We start from the raw sequence: 26,626 nt of genomic DNA on the forward strand, positions 1-26,626 counted from the left end.
CAAAGAAATTGCATTTAGTAAAAAAAATTATTATATATCTTTATCATAAATATGTTTGGCATTATGATATAGAAAAATATTTAAGGAATGCGAAATGATCATGGTGATATATTGGTAAGTGACTAAAACACGGAATCTGTGTAGCCTTTTAAATATGATTTTCTTCAAATTTTCCTCATTTATATGTTCTAATTTTTATGTGAAATAAACATGAAAATATTTGGAACAAAGGAAAATACAGATGTAGAATTTTTTCTTTTGAGAGGATATTTAAAACACATCAGCTGTAATGACTATAGCAAGCTGCTCTTGATTGCCCCTCATGCACAAGCAATGTTTCACAGTGCAGTGTCGTTTCATCACAAGCTTCAAAATTATTTAAAGTGTTCTTGTAGAAAATACTGTGGATTACCAAAAGAAGCAGAAGAGCCTACCAGATTCAGCTGGAATGAAATCCTATCTACCTTCTAGAGTCTTCTCTGGCAGACAGACTTTTACGGTGGTCCTTCCTTGTATGCATGCCTTTGTGAAATCCCTTACCCTTAGTTTGGGCAGGACCTGGACTCATTTCTAACTTTGTATATAATACATCATATCCAAAGGTGATTATGTCATTCATGTGATATATTAAGTTAAATAAGACTCTTTCTGGCTTTCAGACTCCCTTAGAGAGATTCTTCACCAATCTTAGAGAGATTCTTTCATCAGTCTTGGGGACTGATGAAATAACTAGCCATATTGTGAAGGAACTGCACGGGGTCTCTTGGAACTATAGGCAGCCTTGAGGAAATGCAGAAAATCATGCAATACTCAGGTCTAGAGCTGAAAGGAACTGAATTCTGCCAACAACTGGTTGAGCTTCAAAAAGCTTGGTGAAAACTTGGCCCTGGCTGATCGATTGATTGCAGTCTTGTTAGACTGAGCAAAGGAGCCAGGTAAGCCACGTCCACACTTCTGCCTTACAGGATCCAGGAGCTAATAAATATGGTTTGCTTTAAGAGTTCAGTTTTGGTAAATTGTTGTGAAGCATAGAAGACAAATGCAAATCCCCATCCATTTGCTTTCTATGCCTCACCCTCTCTGGCCTTCCTTCAGAATTGCCATGCACCCTTAAATGGCTGCCATTTTACATGGAGCTTCCGGTCCTGGGTTTAAGTCCTTCTCTCATTCTTTACCCTCCCGTGGCCCTAAAGGTATACACACCACCTGTTTCATTTTGCTAAAACCTAACCATCCACTGGTACTCAAAAACCCTTAATCATCACACATATATCATCTCCTCATACCCTCCAAAATAGACCAATTTATCTTCCACCCTCCCAACCAGAAAAATCAATTCTCTAAGCTTCAGTAGGACAGGAAAGTTTGAGAGCTTGCTGTTGCTGCATCACTTATTACAGGGCTGTGGGCAAAGCATTGAGAATAACTTTATTAGCATGACAAATGCCTGCATGAATAAGTTGAATGTTTTTCTTATATTTGGGATCCAGAGAGAATTTATATTTTATCACTCTAAAAAATTATTTTTTGTACTTAAAAACAAAGCTCTATAAAATCATGTTCACTGCGTACAAATATTTCATTTGGGGATTTTGTGGATTATAACTAAGAATAATAGATATAAAGCAGCTCGTTTTCTTCCATTGAAATTATAGGAAGGAAACAATTAACTTACCTGGCCAGGCTTAGAATGCTCACAGACAACAATATCATATTCCCTGGCAAGTTCAGGGGGATTGTCATTGACATCCAGAACTCTAATTCCCACTGTGACATGGCTCAGCAAACCAGGATTGTCTGCAAAACACACAGGGATGTATTTAGTATTTCCAAGCACACTTTAAATCCTTGGTTTAAAATAAATCTCCTTAATACTGTAGCTTGTCACTAGATCCATATGCTACAGCAGGACTCCTGGCAAAAGATAACTTTATGAAGGCACTCTTTTCTGAAACTCATTTACTTACAGAAAAATGAAAATGAGCACGATGGCATGACATGAATGCTAAAATGGTATTTTGTCATACCAAGGAAATTACATGTTATTCGGGAACTAGAGTGGGAGAAAGGTGTCAGAATTCATTGTATGCTGTCAGAGTCTAAAAGATGAACAATTGGTTTCAGCATTAATCTAAGAAAAGCGCGGCAGTTGGTAAAAAATATTGCATAATCTTTAAAAAGTTCAAGGTTTCAAATCTAAATAAACTCAGAGAAAAATACAAAGCAAAGTTCTTTACACAAAGGATCCTATTCCTCTTACAGGAGAATATTTGCAATGTCAGTTAAGTCACCCTTGGGAAAAGTAAAGAAAAATTTAATTGAGAACATAACACAGTGTTCAGATATAGTCCTGGTAGATATAAAAATATATTCAGTACTTTAAAATATGTATAAAACTCAGTCTTCCATTTTTTGAGATGTTTTTTAGTTCTGGGATGCAATGAAAGGCAAATGTTTGGTTGATTTTCCATATCAAAGTTACAGATGCTGAGTTCAAAGAGGAATATCTAATCTCTTTTGTATTACTCTTGTTTCTGACGTTATCTGAAAAAAATCAAACTTAAAACTTGGACTAATCTGTGAAAAAACAAGATTGGTAAATATTAATATTATGTAAAATTTAGCCAAATTTTAAAGTTGCATTAAAAAAAATAAAAAAAGATACAGCAAATATTACCCTTAATGGTGGAAAGCTAGCAAGATAAGACTTTTAAGGTGGCCCTTAAGTAATTAAGTGCTTATTTGTATAAAGCAAACATAGAAAAATTTTAGAAAACTCTGCAGGCATATAATATATGAATTTAAGGTACATGAAAGATTTCAAGACACAAAATGCACTAATCTTAAAGGAAGCACTTACAAATTCCATTTCATTAAAATATTATATTTTCATTTCCTCTAAACATACCATAATACACGATGGATATATTTGCAAAATCTATAACCAACAAATAACTTGTTTCTGTATATAATACATTATATAATATATATAACAATCTACTGAATCAGTGGGAAAAAAGAGCCAACGCAAAATAAAATGAGCAAAAATATGAACATGCGTTTAACATGTGGAAATATAAATGACAAGCAAATAAAATTGCATAGTTTCATTTATTTCCTTTTCATAAATTCAATCAAAGTGGTAAATTATAGTGAATATGAATTTAATAGTATAATTACACTTGTAATTGTTCCATAAATACCCATGCTTGTTGAGTAGTTTTTCACAAATTAAATTCTTTTCGCCCGTATATTTCTTTTATTTCTAAGAAAAGTTTTCATTATTGGCAATTAAGTTTACAAACCAAAATAATCCATTGCCTTTTAAATTCTTACTCTGGCAGATGATAAAGCATTTTAAATTTAGGCTAAATTTTTTTTAGTAACAAATATATTTGCATCATTTTTGTAAACAGAGACATTAGAAATAAATTTCATAAACAAGTGCTTGAATGAAACTTACAATTTCAGCTTTATATATTTATTTGTTTGCTTTAAAATGATAGATTTTGCTATTTTTATTTGTTTTCAAGTTTATCCATGTGAACATCATATTTAATATTTGGGCAGAAAATTGCAATAAAACAATAAATAATAGAAAGCATGAACTAATATGAGTATATGATTCATTTAGGAAATATTTTAAAATAAAATGATCCCAAACCCTGACTCTATCCATATCCACATATCCACATATGTTGTGCCACTAGAATACCCTTTTTGTCTTCATTCTTCTTTTCCTCTAATCTTGTTTAAATATTAACTGAGAAATAAAATATTATATTCATAATTATTTTCATCATACGTAAGGAAGGATATATATCTGATTAATATGTTATACGTTAGTTAATCTTCAGACATTCCTTTGTGTTTGCCAAATCAAATTGTTTAAAATATGATATTGTGGGAATATCATGTGATGGAAAATTAAACTAACCTCACATATCTTAGACCCTTTCCTCTGTTCATAATAGTGAAAGAAATACGATAGCTCCCTAAAAGGACTGTGGCTTTTGAGACTAACAAAGGCGTTAGATACACATCACCCAAAAATAAATCCATGTATTTGTCCAAATTTTCACCAGTTTGCCAGTATAAAGTTCTACTAAAGACCTGTTCATCATACAAATCCCAGATTGAAATGAATTACTTCAAGTTAATCTTGACTCTTTTGGGGACATTATTTTTCTCAATTACCCATTAAACCTCTAACAGTTCTTTCTCAATGCCTTTAGTACTTATGATAGATTGTCTTCTGTATGCCATCAAAAGACACGTTCTTAATGGCAATTTGCATTCCTGTAGGTGTGAACCCATTTACAAATAGGGCATTTAGAAAATGTTAGGTTTAGTTAAAGAGTGACCCAACTGAATCTGGGTGGGTCTTTATCCATATTACTGGAATCCTTTATACGCACTAAAGCTTTGGACTCCGTGCATATATCAGAGAAGATCAAAGAGGAAGAAGCAGAAAGGCAGCAGAAGCTGTAAAAACAGAAACAAGGACATGGAGATAACCATGTGATGGGGGGCAGGGAAGCAAGCCAAGGATTGAGACAAATCAGCAGTGGAGGACTAAAGAGTTTCAGAGAATGTCAAGCCTTGTGGAGTTCTTGATTTTGGAGTTCTAGTCTTCCAAATGATGAGCCAAAAATTTCCTATTGTTAAACCATCCCTTTGAGAGAGATTTGTCATAGTAAGCTGACAGACTAAGACAGCATTATCATCTGAAAGTAACAAATGTTGGGAGCGTCATGTGTTTATCCACGCCTGTGATCTCAGGGATATACACTGCCTTTGCTCTGTAAATCAAAACTGCAAAGTTAAAATAATTCATCTATGTGTAATTAATTGTACTGGGCTTATTTCAGTATTTGTGATTTATTATAAAATTGAAAAATAGATCTTTTATATCTGTAAAATTGTTCAAAATTAGCCCACTCAATTAAATGAGAGAATCTAGCAAATGTGACATTTTCTAATTTTTTGTAATGATTCAATTTTAACATTTGTTTCCCTTCTCATTTTATCTGTCCAAAATGCCTGTGATCATGGCTGTGCTGTCATTTGAACGTTTATTTAAATCATACTTTTATGCAGCTAGAACCTCACTAACTGAATGGATCATAATATATTAATTTTCTGGGCAAGCAATGTAATCGTAACAAAGATTTTATCATTTATAATCAGAAAGTTAATTAAAACAAAACAACGAATGTTGGAGATAATCAGTAGAAACAATGGTACATATATATTTTAAATGTCTGTATGAAAACATTTGAGCCATGAGCATTTACTAATCCTTATGTATGGAAAAAGCTTTATCTCTGAGAATGTTTCTGCTGCTGCTTGGCATTAATGTCACTGCTCTTGTAAAACCCGAACTCACAACATCATCTATGAGTCTAAATTTGATTTATTCCAAGTGAAGAACTTGAAAAGATGCTTTCAAAACTATCTAAGTACAGCAACAATTCTCATTTTATGAAATTCTCTGAAACTTTACAATTTTCTCCTAAAATGCTAATTATTTGTGGAAAATAACTTTGTCTTACAAAAACTTTCAACTTATCCTACACAGATCCTGACTCCATTTTGCAAATATATCCTATTTCTTTATGTAGTATTTAAATAAATTACATAATTACAATCACATATTTAACAGGCTTGAAAATAAAACTTAAGGAAAAAAAACTTCTATTTTTCCATGAAAAACAATAGATACCAGACTAGCCTGCTACCACAAATGAGTAATCTTGCAAATATGTTTAAAGTTTTCAATGAAAAGATGAATTAATAAATTAACAGGTATAAAATCTCAGGAGGGATATTTAAAAATTTGAAAATAAATAGAATTTTTATAAGATAAAAGTACAATATCTAAATAAAGTATTCACTGGCTGAATATGGCATAATTGCAGAACAGAAATTCTTTTCAGGGACTGTATATACTATAGACCGTATATTTAGCTATTAAAATATCTCAAAGATTCCAAAGTATGAGACTCAAGCATAGTATGCTTTATGATTACAAGAGAAATAAATTACAAATCAATAACAAGAGTTATCTGGAAAATCACCAAATATTTGAAAATGAAGCAATATACTCTAAAATAGGTTATGATTTATAGGACTTTTGAAACACAACATACAAAAATATGTAGGGGGCAATTAAAGCAACACCTAGAAGGAAATATATAATTATAAGTCTCTATATCAGTGATATAAATATTTATTAATACTGGAGAAAGGAGGGAAAAGTAAGCTTAAGTAAATGGAAAGAAGGAAGTAAAAGCAAGCCTGAAAATCAATTAAAAGAAATAGACAAGAGAGGAAATGAATAAACTAATAGTTGCTTCTTTGAAAAAAAAGAAGAAAGAAATGTAAACCCTGGAATGAAGTGATCAAGGGGAAAACAGAGAGGAACAGAAAAATTACCAATAACAGATATAAAAATGGGGTATTTGTACAAATACAACAAATAATAAAATAATAAAGTAAAAATTCAGGTACAACTTTTTTTTCCCACCATGGTGTTTTTGCTGTGTCCATTCACTGTGTGATCTTATGTGTTATTTCTCTTTTTGTTTTCTCTTGTCATATTTCTCCTCTGGGATTCACCAGGAATTGATCCTGATGAGGAGAGAGGTTCCCTGTCACAAGTGTCACCTCAGTTCCTGATTTTTGCTGCACCTAGCCTTGACTCTACCCTTCATTTCTCTTTTGTTGCATCATCATCTTCCTGCATGACTCACTTGTGCAGCCACTGGCTTGCCATGCGGGCACTTGGCTTGCTTCGTGGACATGCTTTCACCAGGGGACTCCAGGGATCAAACCCAGGTCCTCCCATATGGTAAGTGGAAACCCAATCACTTGAGTCACATCCACTTCCCCATGCACAACTTTAAGACCAAGAAACTGACAAACAAAACTAAATTAATATATTCATACAAAGATATAAAATACCCAAACTGCCATGCAAAATCCGAATAGCCCTATATATTTAATTTTTAAGTTAGAAATCTTTTCTACAAACGATAATAAAACAAAAACAAAATTAAAAACAAAAGAACATAAAGCCTCCCATATCAAATGAATTAAGTGGTGAAATTCATTAAACATTTGAGAAGAACATAATATAAATAAAGGAAGAATGAACACAGTAGTTGATCATAGTACCATTACTAAATTCAGGAAAGGACAGAATAAATACACATATGTATTATACATACACACACACACACACACACAAACACACACACATATATATATAAAACCGCTGTTTTTTATTTAAAAAAAAAAAGTACAGCAAACTAACAATAGGAGATTACTAGCCTGAAAAAGTGCATGCACTGAAAACTTACATGTCGCATCTTTCTTAACAGTGAAAGATCGAATGCTATAATACAAGGATTAGACAAAAGGCAGTAATATATATTCTTGTAACTTCTCCTGAATATTGTACTGAAATTCATACTCAACTAGACAGATAAGTAAATAAAATTCATACCAACTTTAAAGTAAGAAACAAATCTACCTTATCCGCAGCTGACATGATCATATTGTAAAAAATCCCGAATAATTTAAACAAAGCTACTACAACTTATAAACGAGTTTAACAATATCACAGATACCAGGTAAATATAAAAAATATAATTGCATTTCTATAACAATAACAAAATTTAAATCCAATTTATAGAGCATGAATGAACATGCAAGCTTTGTGGGATGAAACCTAAAATATTTGCTAAGAGAAAAATTTAAAATACCAAGATAAACAGAAAAAAGTATTGTATATAAAAGACAATATTGTTCAGATGTCAATTCTCCCCAAATTGAAATATAGAATCAATGCAAACCCAAACTACCCCAAATTTCTGACATTGTTGAAGAATTTGATTTGCTAAAACTTAAATGACAAGTAAATATCCTAAGCAGCCCAAACATTTTTGAAAGAGATAAATGTTGCAGAATTCATATTACATGATTCCAAGTCTTACTATGAAGCCATAGTAATCAAGACAATATGGAATTTTTATAAGGTTAGATATCTGGTCAATGGAAGAGCGGAGAGACAATATATTGATACAGTCAATTGTTTTAGGACAAAGTGGCCAAGATAATTTAATGGGGAAACAATAGCATTCATAACAAATAGCATTAGATTCTTTGATAATTCATGCAAGAAAAATTAAACTTTACCCTTACCTCTCAATGTATACAAAACATAACTAAAAATAAACCATAGACATATATATTCAAGCTTTGAACATTTAACAAAAACTAGGGAAATATTTATTGCCTTGTGTTTAGCAAATATTTATTAGAAAAGACACAGAAATCAGGAAACTTAAAAAATAAATTGTACTTTATTAACAAAAAATAACTTTTTTTTCTTTAAAAGTTCTGTAAAGAAACTGTTCATTTATAAAACAAAAAGATAATCCACAGAATGTGAGAAAATATTTACAAAGCACACAACTTTTACGGTTGTACATCCAGAATATATTAAAATACAACAACAAATAATAAAACGAAAAACAACTTCTAAATGTATGCAAAATTTGAACAGAAAATTCACACCAGCAGAAGTAGGTATGGCAAATAAGCACGTGAAACATGAAGATATGTTCAAACTCATGTTTTTAGTGATTTGCAAATTAAATCAACAGTGAGATGTCACTATACATTTACCAGAGTGGGGAAGAGAAAAACTTCTGACAATGTCAAGGATGTGAAGCAACTGCTGTGTTAATGAAAAGTGGTATAACCACTTTAGAAAACAATTTGTCACATTCTTATAAAGTTAAACATACTATATAACCTCACCATACCAACCCTAGGTCTTTATCTAAGATAAATGAATACATGAGACCTCTTAAAATCTGGATGGAGTATCGTCCAAACATTACTTCTAACTACAGCCAATATCTTATATTTGGTATATTTCCCCCCCAACCCACCCGGGTAATGGCACCCTGTATTAGTAGTATATACTTGTTATGGTTCATGAGAGAATGTTCTCATAAGATACTGGTGGTGGGGCCCTGCGTGATGATATACATATGTGTTTTGGAAGTTCACAACTTAATATACTTTTTGTTTAGATGTTCATGTATGAATGATACATTTCAATGGAATAAAGTTTAAAAAGGATCTGGATGGAAAGAGTTATGGCAACTTTTTAATAGCCCAAAACTAGAATCAAGCCATGATTTTAGCAGCTGATTAATAGATAAACAAATTGCAGTACATCTATACAAGTCAATGTTAATTAATTATAGTTAATTGACACAATGATTTGAACAAGTATCAAAAAAATTTTACTACATGAAAAGAGTCAGTCACAAGTCTACATACTATACCATTCATGTGTATGACATTTATAACAGGCAAAACTGTAGGCAAAGATAACAGGCTAGTGGTTTCCAGGGCCTAAAGGGAGGGGAGGGTATCACTTCAAATGGGAACTTTCTGCAGTAATGGAATTATGCCCTATCATTATTATGTCCTATCATTATTATGTCCTATCATTATTATGTCCTATCATTATTAAGGAGGTGTTTGCATAACTGGATGCATTGCTAAAATTCATTGGATTTTATGCTTAAAAAGGCAATTTTACCATGTGAAATATTCCTCAAACATCTTACTAAGAAGAACAAAAGAATGATATAGTCTTTGGAGCAAAGAAATATTACCTCTTTTTACATTACTTGTATTGTGAATATCATTAGATTTTTCTAAACTTTTCAAATACCATGGAAATAAAGGTTTAATAAATATTTGCAGATGATTAAAAAAATTATTTACAGTGTCTTAAAAATTCACAAAATATTTGGGGGTTAATTTAACAAAAGACGTATAACACTTTTAAATGAGAACTACAATATATTACTGAGAGAAATCAAGGAATAATTACACAAGTGGAAAGGTATAATATTGGAATATTCAGCCTTCTTCAGATGAAAATTTCTCCCAAAATAATGTATAGATTTCAATCTACATTCCAATCTAAATTTCAACATTTTAAAAAATAAACTGTCAAGTTGCTTCCAAAAATTTTAAGGAATTGCAACAAATCCAGAAATGTTAAATCAATTTTAAAAATGCAAACGTGGTTGAAAATCTTTTGCTACAGGGTTCACTATGTTCGATATAGGTAGTGTCATCTAGAGAGTGTGCAACTGGCATAAAGATAGACAAATAGATGAATGGAACAGGAGAGAGAGTGTGTCCAAAATACTAACAGAGATAATGGTTAATTGATTTTTTACACAATTGTAAAAACAATTCAATTGAGAAAGGGAGAGTTTTGCAAAAGAAATGGACATTTATATGGGAAATTATCCACCTTGATCCCAATTCTAGATTGGGTTAAATCTAAATGAAAAAGCTAAAAATATCAAACTGCTAGAAAGCTATTAGGAGAAAATATCCAAGACCTTGGATAAGTGATGACAAGATACAGGGACCATGCATCATAACAAAAATACTGATACATTCAAATAATGATAATAATGAATGTCTGCTCTTCAAAATATTCATTTAAGTAAATAAAATAGCAAACCTAAAAATGGGATATATTATATGTAATATGTATTAACATATACTAAAATGTATGTATTATGTGTTTGTGTATTGAGCAAGCATGCTACCATCGTTGGGCAGGCCCAGCACGTTGAGATGAGGCCTCGTCTCCTGCTGGGTGAGTGCTTGGCACGGGTAGATTGTCGCCCCCCTTCTACTCTTGCCCGTAATGGCTGCCTCCTCTATCTTCACCCAGCATCCTATCTCCACCCAGCATCCAGTCTCCATAGGGGCCGCCCTAGGGTAATCGGCCTGCCTCTCCCGCGCCTCACCAGAACCCAACCCACAACTTCCCCTTATCTTCTGCCCCAGCCCCCATATACCCCCCCGCCAGAATGATAACCTCACCTCTGCCCCTTTACCTAGCAACCAATCGGAGGTCGCCTTCAACTTAAGCCAATCCGCACCCCACACGTCGCCCCTTACCCTCGTACCTTACCCCCAACCGTCCCCCAGCCAATCAGCAGTCTCCCCTCACATACATTGCCTTATTTGGCTTAGCCTTGCTACCGCCAGCACCCTAGCCTGTATAAACGCTTGTCTTCCTCAATAAAGCAGACGCGTTGCCACCACTCTCCATCTCCGCAGCATTCTTCGCACCGCTGTGCGTCCGCCCTTGACACCGCCCGCTGTCCGCCGTGCGCCCTCAGTGTATAATATAAATTATATGTGTATATATTTGATGAAGGACTTATATATGGAATATTTTAAAATATTCTCACAACTATTTAGTTAGAAGAAATCAACTAAAGGGGAAGTCACCAATGAGACTGTTCACAGAGGAATGTATGACCAGTAAATGCATGAAAACACTGTACAGCATCATATATCATTAGAGAGATGTAAATTAAAACCACTTAAATTCCACTATACATTGCAATGGAATGGCTAAAATTAGAAGGATTATTATCTCCAAATGACAGGGAGATTATATAGAGCAACCAGGATTCCTACATTTTGTAAAATGTTACAACTACATAAGAAATATAATTTGTCTCTTATAAGGTGAAAACATCCACATGTTCTATGATTGAAACATTAACTCAGATATTAATCAAGAAAAATGGAAACATATTGACACTAACACTTCATACAAATATTTATAGCAGCTTTACCCATAATAGCCCCAAACCTGAAACCATTAATGCCCATAAAATGTAAAACTGATAAATTGTCATAAATTCACATAATGAAATACTATTTATAAATAACAAGGAATAACCTGTTCTAAAGAACAAGGATGAATTCCAAAAATATTGTGTTCAAAAGCAACCCCTAAAATATATACTGTATACCTCAAAACATGTAGACTTCTTTATTCCATTTATATGAAGTTCTAACAATGGCAATATTTAAGGTGAAATAAATCAGAAAATTGTTACCTCAGAGAAGTGAGAAATAAGAGGATCAATTCTGTTAGAGAACACCTTTCTGAGGTTATGGAAATGCTCTATACTTTCATAGGGATATTATATAAGTGTGTAATGCAACAAATAAGAGCTGTACATTTCAGTATGCCAATAATATCTAATTGGCTAATAAGAACTGTAAGTTTTACTGTAACAAATAACATATAACAAGAGCTGTATATTTGAAATGTAACAAGGAACAGCTGTTCATTTCACTATTGTCAATAATATCTAATTAAAATTAAATTGACAAAGGTGAAACGAATGCTCATGCATTCTAAGGAGTATATTACCAATTTGTTAGCACACATTTCATCATTAGTATCAGCAAAGCAAATTTCAGGTGATATAAATCAAAGTTAAGAGAGTGAGTTAAAAGAATATATTTTACAAGTGTTTTGATTGTAAAATTTTTTCTAGAGATCTAAACAATTGCTAGGATTTTTGCCATCATATATAATGACTTATACTACTGTTTCCAACTTTTTCATCTCTGTGCTCATTTCTAGTGGTTTCCAGAGTATAATTTTCTCTTGAATTTCTACAAAGTGATGATTAATAATTATTTTAGCACATATTTCAGTGATGTTTATGACAAGATACTTCATTTATTCCTCATTATAATCCATTATTACAGATGAGAAAAATCATCAGTTAAAAAGGTTAAATAACTTGGCAAGTTCCCACAGTTTGAAATTAACAGAAACTAAATATAATCTGTTTTCCTCTTGATACAATATTCTTAAGTACTATGCATCATTGCCTACTAAGATAATGCAAGGACATTATTTGAGTAATGATATTAATCAATTAGGTATAAATCAATACCCTTGACTTATACTATGGTGCATACAAATGAAAAAGAAGAATATATATGATGAAACAATAAAGAAAACCAGCACAGTCTACATTTTTTAAATCTCCAAAATATGTACTGATTCATGTTCAAGACAGTGGAACACCTTTACAGGAACTTTCATAATCTTACCATTTCAATTTTCAAAGAAGCTGAGCCTGTTAGGACAGTTGGTGTAATTATGGAGTTGAATATGCATATATATTTTAGAGTAGAATTTTTCAGCAATAAGATGAAATGTATTTCTTAAGAGAGATTTAACACACATATTTAACACAAACACATTTCTGTGACAATCATCAATTGCATTCAGGTATTTATTCAAAATACAAGACAGTCTCTTTTTGGAAAACATTCAAAAGAACCTCCTACTCTATATTATATGTGCTTAGTATGTGCCCCCTAGGTACATATATAAACATGTTTTTCACATTTGCAACAGGAAACAAATACAAGATTTTTAATATCAGCCATGTTTATAATATCTGAAGAAAAAAAAGCCTGAAAGCAACCCAAAGACATTAATAGCCACATGCATGAATTAAAATTGATGCATTTTAAGGGATTGTGGGAAGATGGCAAAGAATTAACAGGCAGAGCTGAATGCTCTCACAAAAACAATGCAGAAGAACCAAAAGCTGTCTGAAGGACCGGCTTTGTGGTCAGCAGACCAGGACGGTGCGACACAATTCCAAGGAGGTCAAAGGACAGAGAGAAGAAGCTGAAAAGACAAATGTGAGTTACCAAGCCCCCATGGGAGAAGAGAAGAGCTCCCTACTGGCATCCCCAAAATATTATATTAAGCTGGGCTAAAACCCCTGTCTCACTGTAGCTGACTGAGAGAGGGATAGACATTTTCCTCCCTGTCAGCTGTTTCAAGAGAAAAGGGAAGGGAGGTCGGGGTGCTTTTCTTCAGTGAATTCAGTCAGCAGAGCCCACTTTGAATCTCTGGATCTGGAGATTCAACACAGAAACACAGGAAAACCCAGACTGAAATGCCTCCATGGAAAGATGCATTGGCTGGCACCATCTGCTGGCCAGTCTGGAAACTGCATGGACAAAAACTGCTCATGCTCTTTGTATCCAACCCCTCAGAGAAAATCTACAACCCACTGTGAGTCCTTGGCCCAATTTTGAAAACACAGGCTGGGCAATTTTAAAGACTGAGAATAAGTTGAAGCAAATATCAAAGAAGAGCTGTGGGGAAAAAAATTGGCAAGAGAGATATTAGTCATCAAAGTAAATAGACCAACATATTTAGATGCCTAGATATCAGCAAAAAAAAAATATATATATATATATATACAGGAAGAAATGGTCCAGAAAAAAGAACAAACCAAATATTCTAAAGAAATACAGGATTTAATACAATTAATCTGTGATAATCATGCAACTCTCCTAAATCTCTTCAAAGAGTTTAAAGAAAATGTAACTAAAGAAATAAAGGATATTAAGGAGACACTGGGAGAGCATAAAGAAAATTTGAAAGCCTACAAATAAAAGTAACAATCCTTACGGGAATGAAAGGCACATGAGATTTAAAAATGCATTAGAGGCACATAAGAGAAGATTTGAAATGCTTGAAGACAAAAGTAGTGACCTTGAAGACAGAACATCTGAACTAAAAAAGACAGGAGAACAGAAAAAGAGGTGAATGGAAAAAATGGAACAGAGTCTCAGGGATTTAAATGACAATGCAAAACACACAAACATTCACATACAAGAAGAAGAAGAGAATGAAAAGGCAAGGAAAGAAATATTTGAGGAAATAATGACTAAGAAATTCCCAACCCTTATGAAGGACATAAATATAAATATCCAAGATAAAAAAAGCACCCCAAACAGAATAAATCTGAAGAGACCAACCCCAAAACATCTACTCTTCAGAATGACAAATATCAGAGATAAAGAGAGGTTTCTAAAAACAGCAAGAACCTCTCATCAGAAACCATATAGGAGAGAAGAAAGTGTACGATGTATTTAAGGTACTGTAGCAGTTTGATATTATTGATGAATTCCAAAAAGAAATATTGGGTTATGCTTGTAAACTGATCTTTTCCTCTGGGCATATGATATTATTTTGGATTCATAGGTTTACTTGGTTAAGTAATTTATAAACTACTTGTGCCAGTAGGGCATGAGTCCCCACACTTTAGTGGGTGGGGACTCACAGAAAAAAGGCATGGCAAAGGACAGAGTTAAGGGTTCTTAATGTTGGAGTTTTGATGTTGGAGTTTGATGCAGAAGCCTTAAGCTGGAGCCTCAGGAAGAGAGGCATCCTGAACCCAGGAAGAAGCAAGCTTTGGAAAAAAGGAACATTGAACCCAGAGAGAAGCAAGACCCTGGAAGGGAGGAACCCAGGAAGCCTGGACACTCGCAGCCATCAGCAACCATCTTGCTCCAACACATGAAAATAGACTTTGGTAAGGGGAGTAACTCATGCTTTATGACCTGGTATCTGTAAGCTCTTTCCCGAAATAAATACCCTTTATAAAAACCAACCCATTTCTGGTATTTTGCATTAGTACCCCTTTGGCTGACTAATACAGGTACTGAAAGAGAAAAACTACCAGCCAAGAATTCTGTATCTGGCACAATGTTCTTCAAAAATGAGGGTGAGTACAAGTCTTCACAGAAAAATAAAAACTGATAGACTATGTTACCAAAAGACCAGGTTTGGAAGAGATACCAGAGGGGTGCTGTAGCCTGAGAAGAAAAAACAAGGGTGAGAGATTTGGAGAAGAGTTTAGAAATGAAAATTATTTGGAAGGGTACACTAAAGGATAAGAAGACAGACAATAGAACATTACGACAACAGAGAACTGCAGGACAAAATGGATGAAGCAATTTGAAGTTTTCAAGTAGCCCTTCACATTTATACAATGAACCCTGAAATATGGAAAGAAGACCTTTCTTGGGCAAGAACACTCCAGGAGCAGCAGAAACTGGCCCAGAGGATTAAGAAGTGTGAATCATCAGCAGAGGTAACAGATTTCTCACCAAATTAAATTTCTGACTATGACTTTGAAAGTGATGAGATTGTGGCTGTTTGTGCAGCTATTGCTGAGAAACGGAATACAGCTTCAACAAATGGAACAATGGTTATTGTGACTGTTTCTGGGACTGTAGAGATTGTAACTGATAAGGAAGATGGTGCTCCAGCACCAGATAGCTCACTTTTTATCAAATCCCCATGAAGGGAAATGCATAGCATGAATTATTTGAATCTGTCATTTTTTAAAATTTATTTGAAGTTTAAGATACCAGGACATTTATTATGGAGAAACAGGGCAAAACTCCTGTTGTAAGATACTTTTTTCAGATGAGGCATATAAATCTAAATGGTAGCATTATTGTATAATATTTGGACTATGATTTCATAAGTCATGGTTTAACTTAAGATTAGAATTCTAATCAAAATGTTTTTGATGTACAAATTTAATTTAAACCAAATATATAGACGGGTACATTTTAAAGACACAACTTGAAAAGCAATGTCCTGAATAGTAAATAACTTGGTCAGTGTTATTTTTTAAAAATTGATGCATTTATAAGGAATATAAATATTCATTACATTTATAATGAATATACTTCAGCTGTATCTTTTTTAAAATATATTTTTCAAAGATACTTAGATTACACAAAATGTTACAGAAACAATATAAGGGATTCTCATATGCCCCAATGCCCACACCTTCCACCCTTCCCCACATTAACAATTTCTTTCCTTACTGTGTTACATTCATTGCAATTGATAAACACATTTGGAGTAGTGCCACTAAGTACTTTTAAACATGAATGAATCTTAAAATCATAGAACTGAGAAAAAAAATCTCAGGAAATGCATATAATGTTATCCCATCTATATATATATGTCCAAGAGTCAATAGAGATATAGGTATATTGAAAGATATATATGCTCCCTAGTATGACAGAGTTGGACTCAGTTGTGGTTTCCCTACACATGGCTCTTTTGGCCTTCCTATTTGAACCTATAATTTGTACTAGAGTTGATAGGTGTATGTCTAAGAGATTTAAATCTTCGGGCTGTCCATGTACCTGCTGAGCCCTGAATCTCAATGGATTTGCAACACCTACTCTCCAGATCATTGGACTCACCAAGACAACTAACCTGGAGAAGATGAAGGACAACTACCATTTCAAGGAACCAAGAAAGTCTACAACTGCAAGCAAGAGAGTCCCATCCATCTCCCTATTGATATGGGCTATTTGTGGAGGCTGTGCATCTCTTCATGAATAACCTGGGCTGTTTGTGTCAAACAATAAAAACTGCAGCCCCACCTTTTGGAACCATGCCCTTAATAATTTTGAACTTATATAATTAATTTATTTTAATATTTTACCATGGAGCAAATTTATCTGATGTAATATGCATGTGATACATTTTTGCTCTCTTCTTAAGAGTAACTGCCAACATTACGATTTTGATCAGTTATTATTACTTTATTATGATGATGCTTGTGGTTTGGCTAACCTATCAAATTTGACAATTTGTCATTTTATTACAATGTTGGCTTGTTTGAATGTATGCTCTTGAGTTTTAGAGTACCATTTTAGCCCCTCATTTCAGCTTGATCTTTCACCTTCCTTTGGGATAAATTCGTTTCTTTCTAGTGAATCTTTGCAAAAATGTAAACTTTCTTAAATTTTATTTTTTTGAAAATGTTCCTGTTTCACCATCATATTTAAAATTTGGTTTGACTGGGGAATGAATTCTTGGTGTTATTTTTGCTAAATATTTGGCTTGCATTTTTATTACTTAGAAGTCAACTATCATTCCTATGTTTGTATGTAATCTTTCTTTTATTCAGCTTATTTTTAAGATTTTATTTTTGTCTTTATTTACCAAAATTTTCACAATGATGTATAGAGGTCCCAATGTCTTGTTTATTTTAATGTCTATTACTTTAATTTCCAGAATATAAAGCAAATAAATTTTAGTTTTGTACATGTGAATGTTATCAGATTTATCATACACTTTTACCTCATGTGATAGAAGCCAAGCTTGAACAACTGGCCTAAGGTCACAAAGGAGGTGAGGCCAAGGTCAACTGAAGTGGAATATAAAGTGTCTTTCACATGATTTGGGGAGATACCATTTTTCATTTCTGTCCCTAAATCCTGAATGAAGGTGAAAACATAAGATATGCTTTACCATATCCTTTGTTTGGAAAGATGTGTGTGTGTAGTGTGTATGTGTGTGTGTCTGAGGATGTTTATGTGTCTTTATTCACCCCATATAAGAGTTATATTTTGGAAACTTAATTTTTTTGACCTGACATAGAACAACTTGATATTATTTATGGTTGAGAAGAAATAATATGGCAACAATTGGAATAATAGATTAAAGGATGTAAGAGTTATATCTGAAAGATTATCAGTCTATTTCAATACTCCAAGTAAGGGATGGTTCTTATTTGGACTGGTAAGAAATAGTTAACTTATGTATATATTTTTAAAGATAGAGCACACAAAAGTTTCTGATGAATGTTATTTTGTATATGAGTGGAAGATAGAGGCAAGATGACTCTTAGTGATTTACATACAAGACCTGAAGGCTAGAATCACCCCTAATGAGATGGCTAGAACTGCTGGAGGGACAGATTAGAAAGAAACTGAATTTACGGAAGAAGCTTTACTTGAGGCTTGTTGAGGTTGAAATAACCGGAAATAAATGTATCAGATGGCTCATAGATATGTTAAAGACAATAACCAAACTTCTACAGACTGAAATTGAATACACATAAATATGTCGATAATATAAAAATCTATAAAACACTTACAAGATTGTCTTGGAATAACAAAAGGCAGGTCAAAGGTCTGAAAAGTGGGATATCACACAATTCAAAGGATGGTAAGATGTAGAGAAATTAAGCAGCCCACTGAGAAAAGGAAGCAGTTAAGATTGGAGAGAATCAAGAAAATGCTATGTACTTAAGTCAAATGAAGAAACTGTTTCTTGAGGAAGGAGTTATCAATTGTGTCTATTGCCACTGCTTTGTTGAACAAATGGACTGGTAAGAATCATATTTTGAATTTTGTACTATGAAGGATAAGAACAAACATTTTGGGGATGCAGTGAGGACAAGAAATTTTTAGAATGACTTTAAAAGAACATGGAAGAAGACAAAATGTAGACAGACTGTGAATATAAGCAACTCTTTCAAGTTTTTTAGTAAAGGGACCAGAAACTAGAGTTTCTAGCAAAAACTAGATCAGTGGGAGATTTTTATGTTTTGTTTCTTTGAGTTGACTTTATTTTTATAGGAGATCAAACATGTTTTTAGGACAGGGGAATGGTGCATTAGACAGGTAAAAATGACAGTTCAGGAAAAAGAGAAATAATTGATGGAGCAATATACTAGTGTGAACAAGAAAGGACAAGACGCAGGGCATGCTGGACATGGACAGCTGCATGGAGAATACATTCATGGTAACTTGAAGGATGCCAGATTTATGTGTAGTAATGCTAGTATGTTGGAAGATGTGCTGGCAGAAAAATGTGGAAATAATTTCTGATTATTTCTATTTTATAAGTAATGAATGAAGCAAGTTTATCTGGTATAAGGAAATAAGTGGTATTGGAAATTTGAGAATAGAGGAAAGGTATAATATATATATACCCACACTTATATAGCAGAGCTGTATAAAATTGATTTAACTGTTGGAATTTCTTTTGATTAAATTAACCATTCTAATTTTTCTAGAATTTGATACCAAAATTGGGGTATTGTAATTAACAATCCCTCAAAGGCTATCCACATACTAGAAAAACAAAAAACGCATGCTGTATAGATATCATCAAATGGCCCCCATTATGTAGAAGCTAAGAGGTTTGGATGGTATTGACCACAAGCAAAACTAAAGCGTGGTCCTTAGTGGCATTGAGCACTCAGGATAATCCTATACCTTTTCCACAATATTGAATTCAATAAAGGCATATATGACCAATTAAATATAATTTTTAAAAGGCAGGGTAATGTACACAAGGATGAGTTCAAAAATGTACTAACAGGAATAACATTTTCAAGAGTTCTCTGAAGTGATAATCTCTCTTCCCTGAGATATGAGTGAGGATGAGTATACCCAATTTATGGTGGCACATGCCTTGCTACTGTGTTATTATTCAAGGTTATCCATGAAAAAAAATGAGCTTATAGGCATCGATGTGTATGTAAATATTAACAAATTTATTATCTGATTCAGCTTATGCAAGCAGAGGGATTGGTAAGTCTGAATTCTGTAGGGGAAGCCACAAATTGGGAACTCTGAGAATGGTGATGTTTAAATGCTCAGGAGAATCTGGTCTTTGGAAGGAGAGACAGAAGTTCTTTTTGACATCTGAAATCCTCAGTTGTCTCTTTTAAGACCTCCAACTGACTGGGTTGCTGAGGCCAACCTCTTTTGTTGTCCATACATGCAATGAGCCATAGAGGCAATCAACTGACTGTACATGCAAATCCATCTATGCAATACTCTTTTTGTAAGAGCCCAGCAAGAGTTTGCTTGCCAAATACCTGGGCACCATTGTCTAGACATGTTGGCAAATGAACTTAACTATCACACTATGTTAAAGTTAACATAGAACTTACTTGTTACTATGACAAAACAGTATTAAGACCAAAGGTGATATATAAAGGAACACAGAAATAGAAGATTACATAGCAATGGAGACAAAAGCCTGATCAAAGCAAACCTGAATGCTAATTGAGCTCTCATATCTAAATTACATGAGTTAAAATACCTCTCTTAAATTTTTGGCTAAATTGAGTTGTATTGTTATGGTGATGATGATTACTCATAACTGAAAACACATTAAGTTTGGTAGCTATTACCCAAGATGGCAAAGTTCATCTTCTGGTATTCATGCCTGTGTATTTTCACCTCCACTATTGAATAGGTAGAACATTAAAAAAATAGAATATTGGCTTCTAAGGCTGCATCATAAGGAAGATTGTCATCTCTTTCCTGGGTAACACACTCTGTAGAGACCAGCCACCATATTGTAAAGATAGTCAGGAAGCCCTATGGAGAAATGCTGGAAGGGAAGAGCTAAGACCTCCTGCAAATAACAAGCTATGTGAGGAAGCCATGCTAGAATTTATCATTCAGACCAAGTCAAATTAGATGATTACAGCTCTAGCCAAAATCTTGAAGAGAACTTCATGAATTACCCTGAAACAGAAGCACTAAGCAAAGTTGCTCCCATATCCCTGGCCCACATAAAATGTTTGTGATAATAATGTTTATTAACGTTTTAAATCACTTTATTTTGGAGTAATTTGGTACACAGATATAAGTGACTCCTGCACTGGTACATATATGTAAAACATTTTAAGGAAAGTATGTTATTTTATTGCTTTTGATAATTGGTTAAAGCAATGCTGATTTCTTTGCTTATTATTCCATATATGTGCTAAGGAAGAGTGCCAATTTGTGTGCTAATGAGAAATTTCTAGCGTAAACACATTTGTAGAAGAACTGTATTAAAAACGGCACCTGGACAATAGCAAAATAATTTCTAGAAACTATAGGGACTTAAAACCACCTACTTTATAGTAATGAGTTTTGTATTATAAGACACAGCTGCTAACAAAAATTAATTTTGGGTTAAAAGGCAATAAGGAATATCCAAGGAATATAATAATATCTAAATTTAATTTGCATCACCTCAAGTAAGAAACAGGACTAACTTTAAAGTTTGTGGTTTCTACTCTTTGAATGTTTTTGCATGAGAGTAAAGAAAAACTAGATAAAGTCAATGAATACAGAAAATATTAATTTTGTGTCTGAAGTGAGTTATGTATGTAAGCTGTACAGAGAAAGAGTGAGAGAACAGAAACAAATATCCATATCCATGCACAGAACATGCAATTTTTGTTGTTGTTGTTGCTTTGCTTAATTTGTGAACTCAAATAATAGGAGAACCTTTTGGATTCATCTGAGTATGAATAGAATAGCATCTTTCTCACTTCTCCTTTGAAACTAATATTTCATGCAAGCATTGAATGGGTGATAAAGTTCCATTTTGGTAAAGAGATCACATGGAATACAGTCTGACATTTGGTGCACAGAAGAAGTAGGATATTTTGGATAAAATGAAACTACATAGGTTAGAGAGCATTGAGTTGAATCGTGAAGTTGTTGAATAGGTAAGTTAGGTGGAGAAATGAAAGGGGAAAGAATATTCAATTATTAACAACTTTATAGTAACCAAGTTCTATATGCCAGGAAATTTAATAAGTATAGAGGAATACTATGGTAAGAATAAGTTAGACCTGAAGTCCCCACAGCCTATTAGAGATGGAAAACTATTACAACAAAATGTGATAAGTACTATATTTAAAACATACATAAAGTTATGATGTAGAAGGGAAGGAGCTGCAATGTTTGCTTGAGTGGTTGAGGACTTCACAGATGCAGTATCATTTGAAATAGCTTGGTGCTTGTAAAGAAGAAGAATATGAGAATAGAACATTGAGAGATGAAAAGAATTGTAAAATTATTATTTTTATTTATTTTTTATTTTTGTCTTTATTTATTTTTTAATGTTACATTAAAAAATGAGGTCCCCAAATATCCCTCACCCCCCTCACTCCACTCCTCCCCCCATAACAACAATCTCCTGCATCATCATGAGACATTCATTGCATTTGGTGAATACATCTCTGAGCACCGCTGCACCTCATGGTCAATGGCCCACACCATAGCCCACACTCTCCCACAGTCCACTCAGTGGGCCATGGGAGGACATAAAATGTCTGGTAACTGTCCCTGCAGCACCACCCAGGACAACTCCAAGTCCCAAAAATGCCCCCACATCTCATTTCTTCCTCCTACTCCCTACACCCAGCAGCCACCCATGGCCACTTTCTCCACACCAATGCCACATTTTCTTCGAATATTGAAAGAACATGGCCTTTGTTGGAGAACCGGTACCAAAAGCAAGTTGAATAGTTTTAGAGGAATAATCTAAGAACAAAGAGAGGGGAGACTTATTAAGAATATCTACACAAGTCCTGCATTGTTTTTACTTCATTTCTTAGGTAATCAAGACATATGTGTGTTTGTGTGCATGTGTGTATGTATATGCACACACACCCATGGAATTAGTAGTAAACAGAACTCTAATATAAATAAAATTTGGGTTGAAAATGATAGATTTTAAACCTAACTTCAAATTAGAATCCAACTGTGCATTCCTTCTTATACTTCAGTATGTGATAAAAATCACCTGGAAGAGTTGATAAAATCCAGGCTCTTGGGTCACAATCACAATTGCTGATTCAATACATCTGGGGTGGGGAAAAAAGATCTACATTATTAAGTTTCCAGGGCCACCTTTTGAGAACCACTGCCTTGGAATTCACCACACCAAGGCCCCTTTCCAATAAAATTGGACCTCCATTTATTGGGATGTAGACAGGTACTGCCACTTTTTAGAGACACTCAAATTTATTCATATTTGTAATATGTAGCCAGAGTTGAGTCCCAGATGCTGAGAAAGATCTCTCTGGCAATCATGTGAATTATAAACATATGGTAGAGTTTGAAACAGAATGTGCATGCTAACTTTTGCTCAAACTTCACCTCAGACTATATCATCTATTATCATCTCCATGAAAACTTAACTGATCATCTTAGAGAAATTAAACTATTCTGGTTTAATGTCTCCCTAGTTCCTAAAATCCCTGTTGTCATTGCATGTATCATAATGCAGTTAACTGCTTATCTTGTCTTCTGCACTAGATGCTTGAATTCCTCAAAGGCAAAATTATATCCTTAATGTCCTTAGTTCCTAAAATACCATACTGCTGAGCAAGTATAGCTGCTTAATATACTTTAGGAGAATTAATTAATAAATTCTGTAGAAGAGATAAAAGCCCACCATAATAAAGTACTGGAATGGAAGTTAGAGAAAAAAGAAATTCAAGAAGAAAAAAAATAGATTAATATAGTCAAATGCCTTAAAGAAATGAGAGGAAGATAAGAAACAGAAAATACTGATTGAGTGTGACTATTAGAAGTTACTGATGACAATAAGGACACGTTCTGAAAAGCAATAAGAACAGAGAAATAAGTTATCATAAGCTGAGAATTTAAAGAGGAACTGGAGATGGATAACATTCACATGAAAAATATTGGAGCTATTTATTGAATATCCAGTAATGCCAGCTATTTTACTAGGTAGTAATAGAAAATGAAAAATGAGTCATAGCAGGTAAGTTTGAAAGGAAGTTTATGATCTCTAAGAAGAATATGCACCTACCCCAAATGTTTGCAATATGTTTTAAGATCTATTATAGGCATAAATCTTAAGATGTCACCTCTTGGTTATTCCGAAATACTCTAATCTAGGTACTACTGTGAAGGAATTTTGCAGATATTATTATAGCCCAAAGTCAGTTCACCTTAAAATCTGGAGATCATGAACGGTCCTGTCCTAATGAGGTGAATTTTTTTTTAAGCAGAGAGCTTTCTCCATTGGTAGCAGAAGTAGTAAAAAAGATTCAAAGTATAAGCAAAATTAAGCACACCATTGCTCCTTTGAAGATGATGAGAGCCATGCAAGAAGGAATGCAGAAAAGAGAGGTCTCTAGGAAATCTCCAGGAACAGAAGGCTTCCTTGAGATATCAGCTCAGCAAGCAAATGGGAACCTCAGACCTACTTCCGCAGGGAACAGTACTGTATCAACAGAAATTAGTTTGGAAACCAGTTCTCCAGATCTTCCAGGTAATAGGCCAGCCTTGGTTTTGGCCTTGCAAGGATTTGGTCTTTAGAGAACCCAGTTGAAACTGCCTGGCCTTCTGATGTACGGAAATGTTGTTATAATAGGTGGGTATTATTTTAATCCATTGTGTTTGTGGTTCTTTGTTGCACAGCAAAGGAAAATTAATAGATAGTATCAAATAGCTGTATTATGGCTAACACAGGGGAGAGGTATTATCACATGTAATGAAAATGTTCCACAGGTATCTGGAGGTAAATTACTGTGTCTCAAGCACTGTGCTATGTGATGAAAACTTAACACTTACTAGTTCCCTGAGAAAAAGCAACTATTGAATTTATCTGATTCTTAGTGTCTTCTTTAAATTTTTGAAAATAACCATCTCACAGTTTGCATTAAACACATAAATCATATAATAAACCTAAATAAGTAAAATGCATGACCAATGCTTGAGTTCAATAAACATCGGTATCTCTGAAGAACTATAGTGGAATGAAAAGAGATCTAGGAAAAAGAACGTTTGGATTCAGATTTTGTATGAACCTCAATTTTCTTATCAATACCCTGAGAATAATATCTGCCCTGTCTAGTTCACTGAGACGTTCATTAGCATATATCTGTAAAAGTACATCATAGAAGTGAGAGTTTCCAGTCATTTTCAGTAGTAGCAGTAAAAATCTGATAGCCAAGACATGTTTCTCCCGCCTTCACCTGGATTAGGCAGCCAAATGGCCACTCTAACCTGGACCCACAGAACAAGAGAAAGGGGCAGTTTCCTTGCCTCTGAGGTCCACCTGCATATTCATGGAGCTCGACCTGCAGCTCTGACATTCCAAATGCTCACATTTGGTCCCTGATATAAGACCTATTCACCCAGAGGAAGAGACAATTTTCCTCTGCAAAGAGGTGACCTTCTCTCAGTGCTTTTATAGCTTGGTGCATTGCTTCGTCTGCTCAGAGAGGGCACATTTTCTTACTTGTGTAAAGCCCTAGGAAGGCTTGATAAGAGCTCTGTGTGTGGGTATTTGTGTATTAAAAAATGATATGAGCTGTATATGTATTCAGGCTTGTCTGGCCCAGAAAAACCCCTAGGCTCCGAGAAACCAAAAAATAACCGTATATACATTAAAAAAAAAAAAAAAAAAACCCTCACATTTTCCTGCCAAATCCTCTCCTGGCCCCACCCTGTGTATCCTTATATAAGGGCAACCTGAAAACTCTGCTCAGGGCTCAGTCATTGGCCATAATTCTGCTAGGCCCAGGCAAGTGTTAACAGAACTTCCTTCTCAGAAGAGTCTTGTGTCCTGGCCTTCAGTACTGCTATCTCTGAATCCTCTTCACTGCCACAACAGGTTAAAAGTTCACCCTGAAATATCAACTGCTAAATTCAATTCTGAACAACAGGTTTTTCAGAAACTGTTACAAGACTATTTTTAAAAATCCAATTTGATAACTTATAAGGTGTGTTTCTAAACAAGAGTATGCTAGAAAATTCTTAGATAACTTGGTTGTTGTTCAGGTTAAGGTTTACAAATAATTGTATATGGAAGGGCTCCAAAAAGTATTTAATAGACACTTAGGCCAAATTTCAGTATATGAATGTGCACTTTCCTAAAACAGTGTCCCAACATAGCTATAAAATCTTGACAAGTTCTAAATCTTTATATACACCTGTTTATGATTAGGATTAAATTATATTTTAGTAATGTTCATCTATGAAATTCAGGATTTTACTATTTATTATACTGTTTTACTTAGTAATTAAACATTAACTCAATTCCCATATAAAGTACTAGCAAATAGTAAAATTTATTTTCCCTTGTAAAATCAGGTATTTACTTTGGTAATTATTCATATAATATAGTTATCATGACATATGTAAACTCATACATACTGATAAATGAATTTCTACTTGATACATGTTACTGGGCCAAGGAAGTGAATTAGAAGCAATTTAAAGTATGGTTTCTGACTGAATTACCTCTGGAACTGAACTCAAAGTTGTTTTGAAAGAAGTTCTT

The 26,626-nt window shown here is 33.9% G+C and overlaps 1 protein-coding gene across 5 annotated transcripts in view; it reads right to left on the reverse strand.

Annotated features, from left to right (window-relative positions):
- The window catches only part of CDH18 (cadherin 18), a 1,139,369-nt gene that overhangs the window by 39,778 nt on the left and 1,072,965 nt on the right, over positions 1-26,626 (reverse strand). For all 5 annotated transcript variants that reach the window (XM_058307287.2, XM_058307289.1, XM_058307283.2 and 2 more), the window contains one exon: positions 1,676-1,797. In XM_058307287.2, coding sequence (XP_058163270.1) covers positions 1,676-1,797 — 122 coding nt within the window. The remainder of the gene's footprint in view (positions 1-1,675; positions 1,798-26,626) is intronic.

Source organism: Dasypus novemcinctus, chromosome 2 (assembly GCF_030445035.2).
Source record: "Dasypus novemcinctus isolate mDasNov1 chromosome 2, mDasNov1.1.hap2, whole genome shotgun sequence".
NCBI classification, from domain to species: Eukaryota; Metazoa; Chordata; class Mammalia; order Cingulata; family Dasypodidae; genus Dasypus; species Dasypus novemcinctus.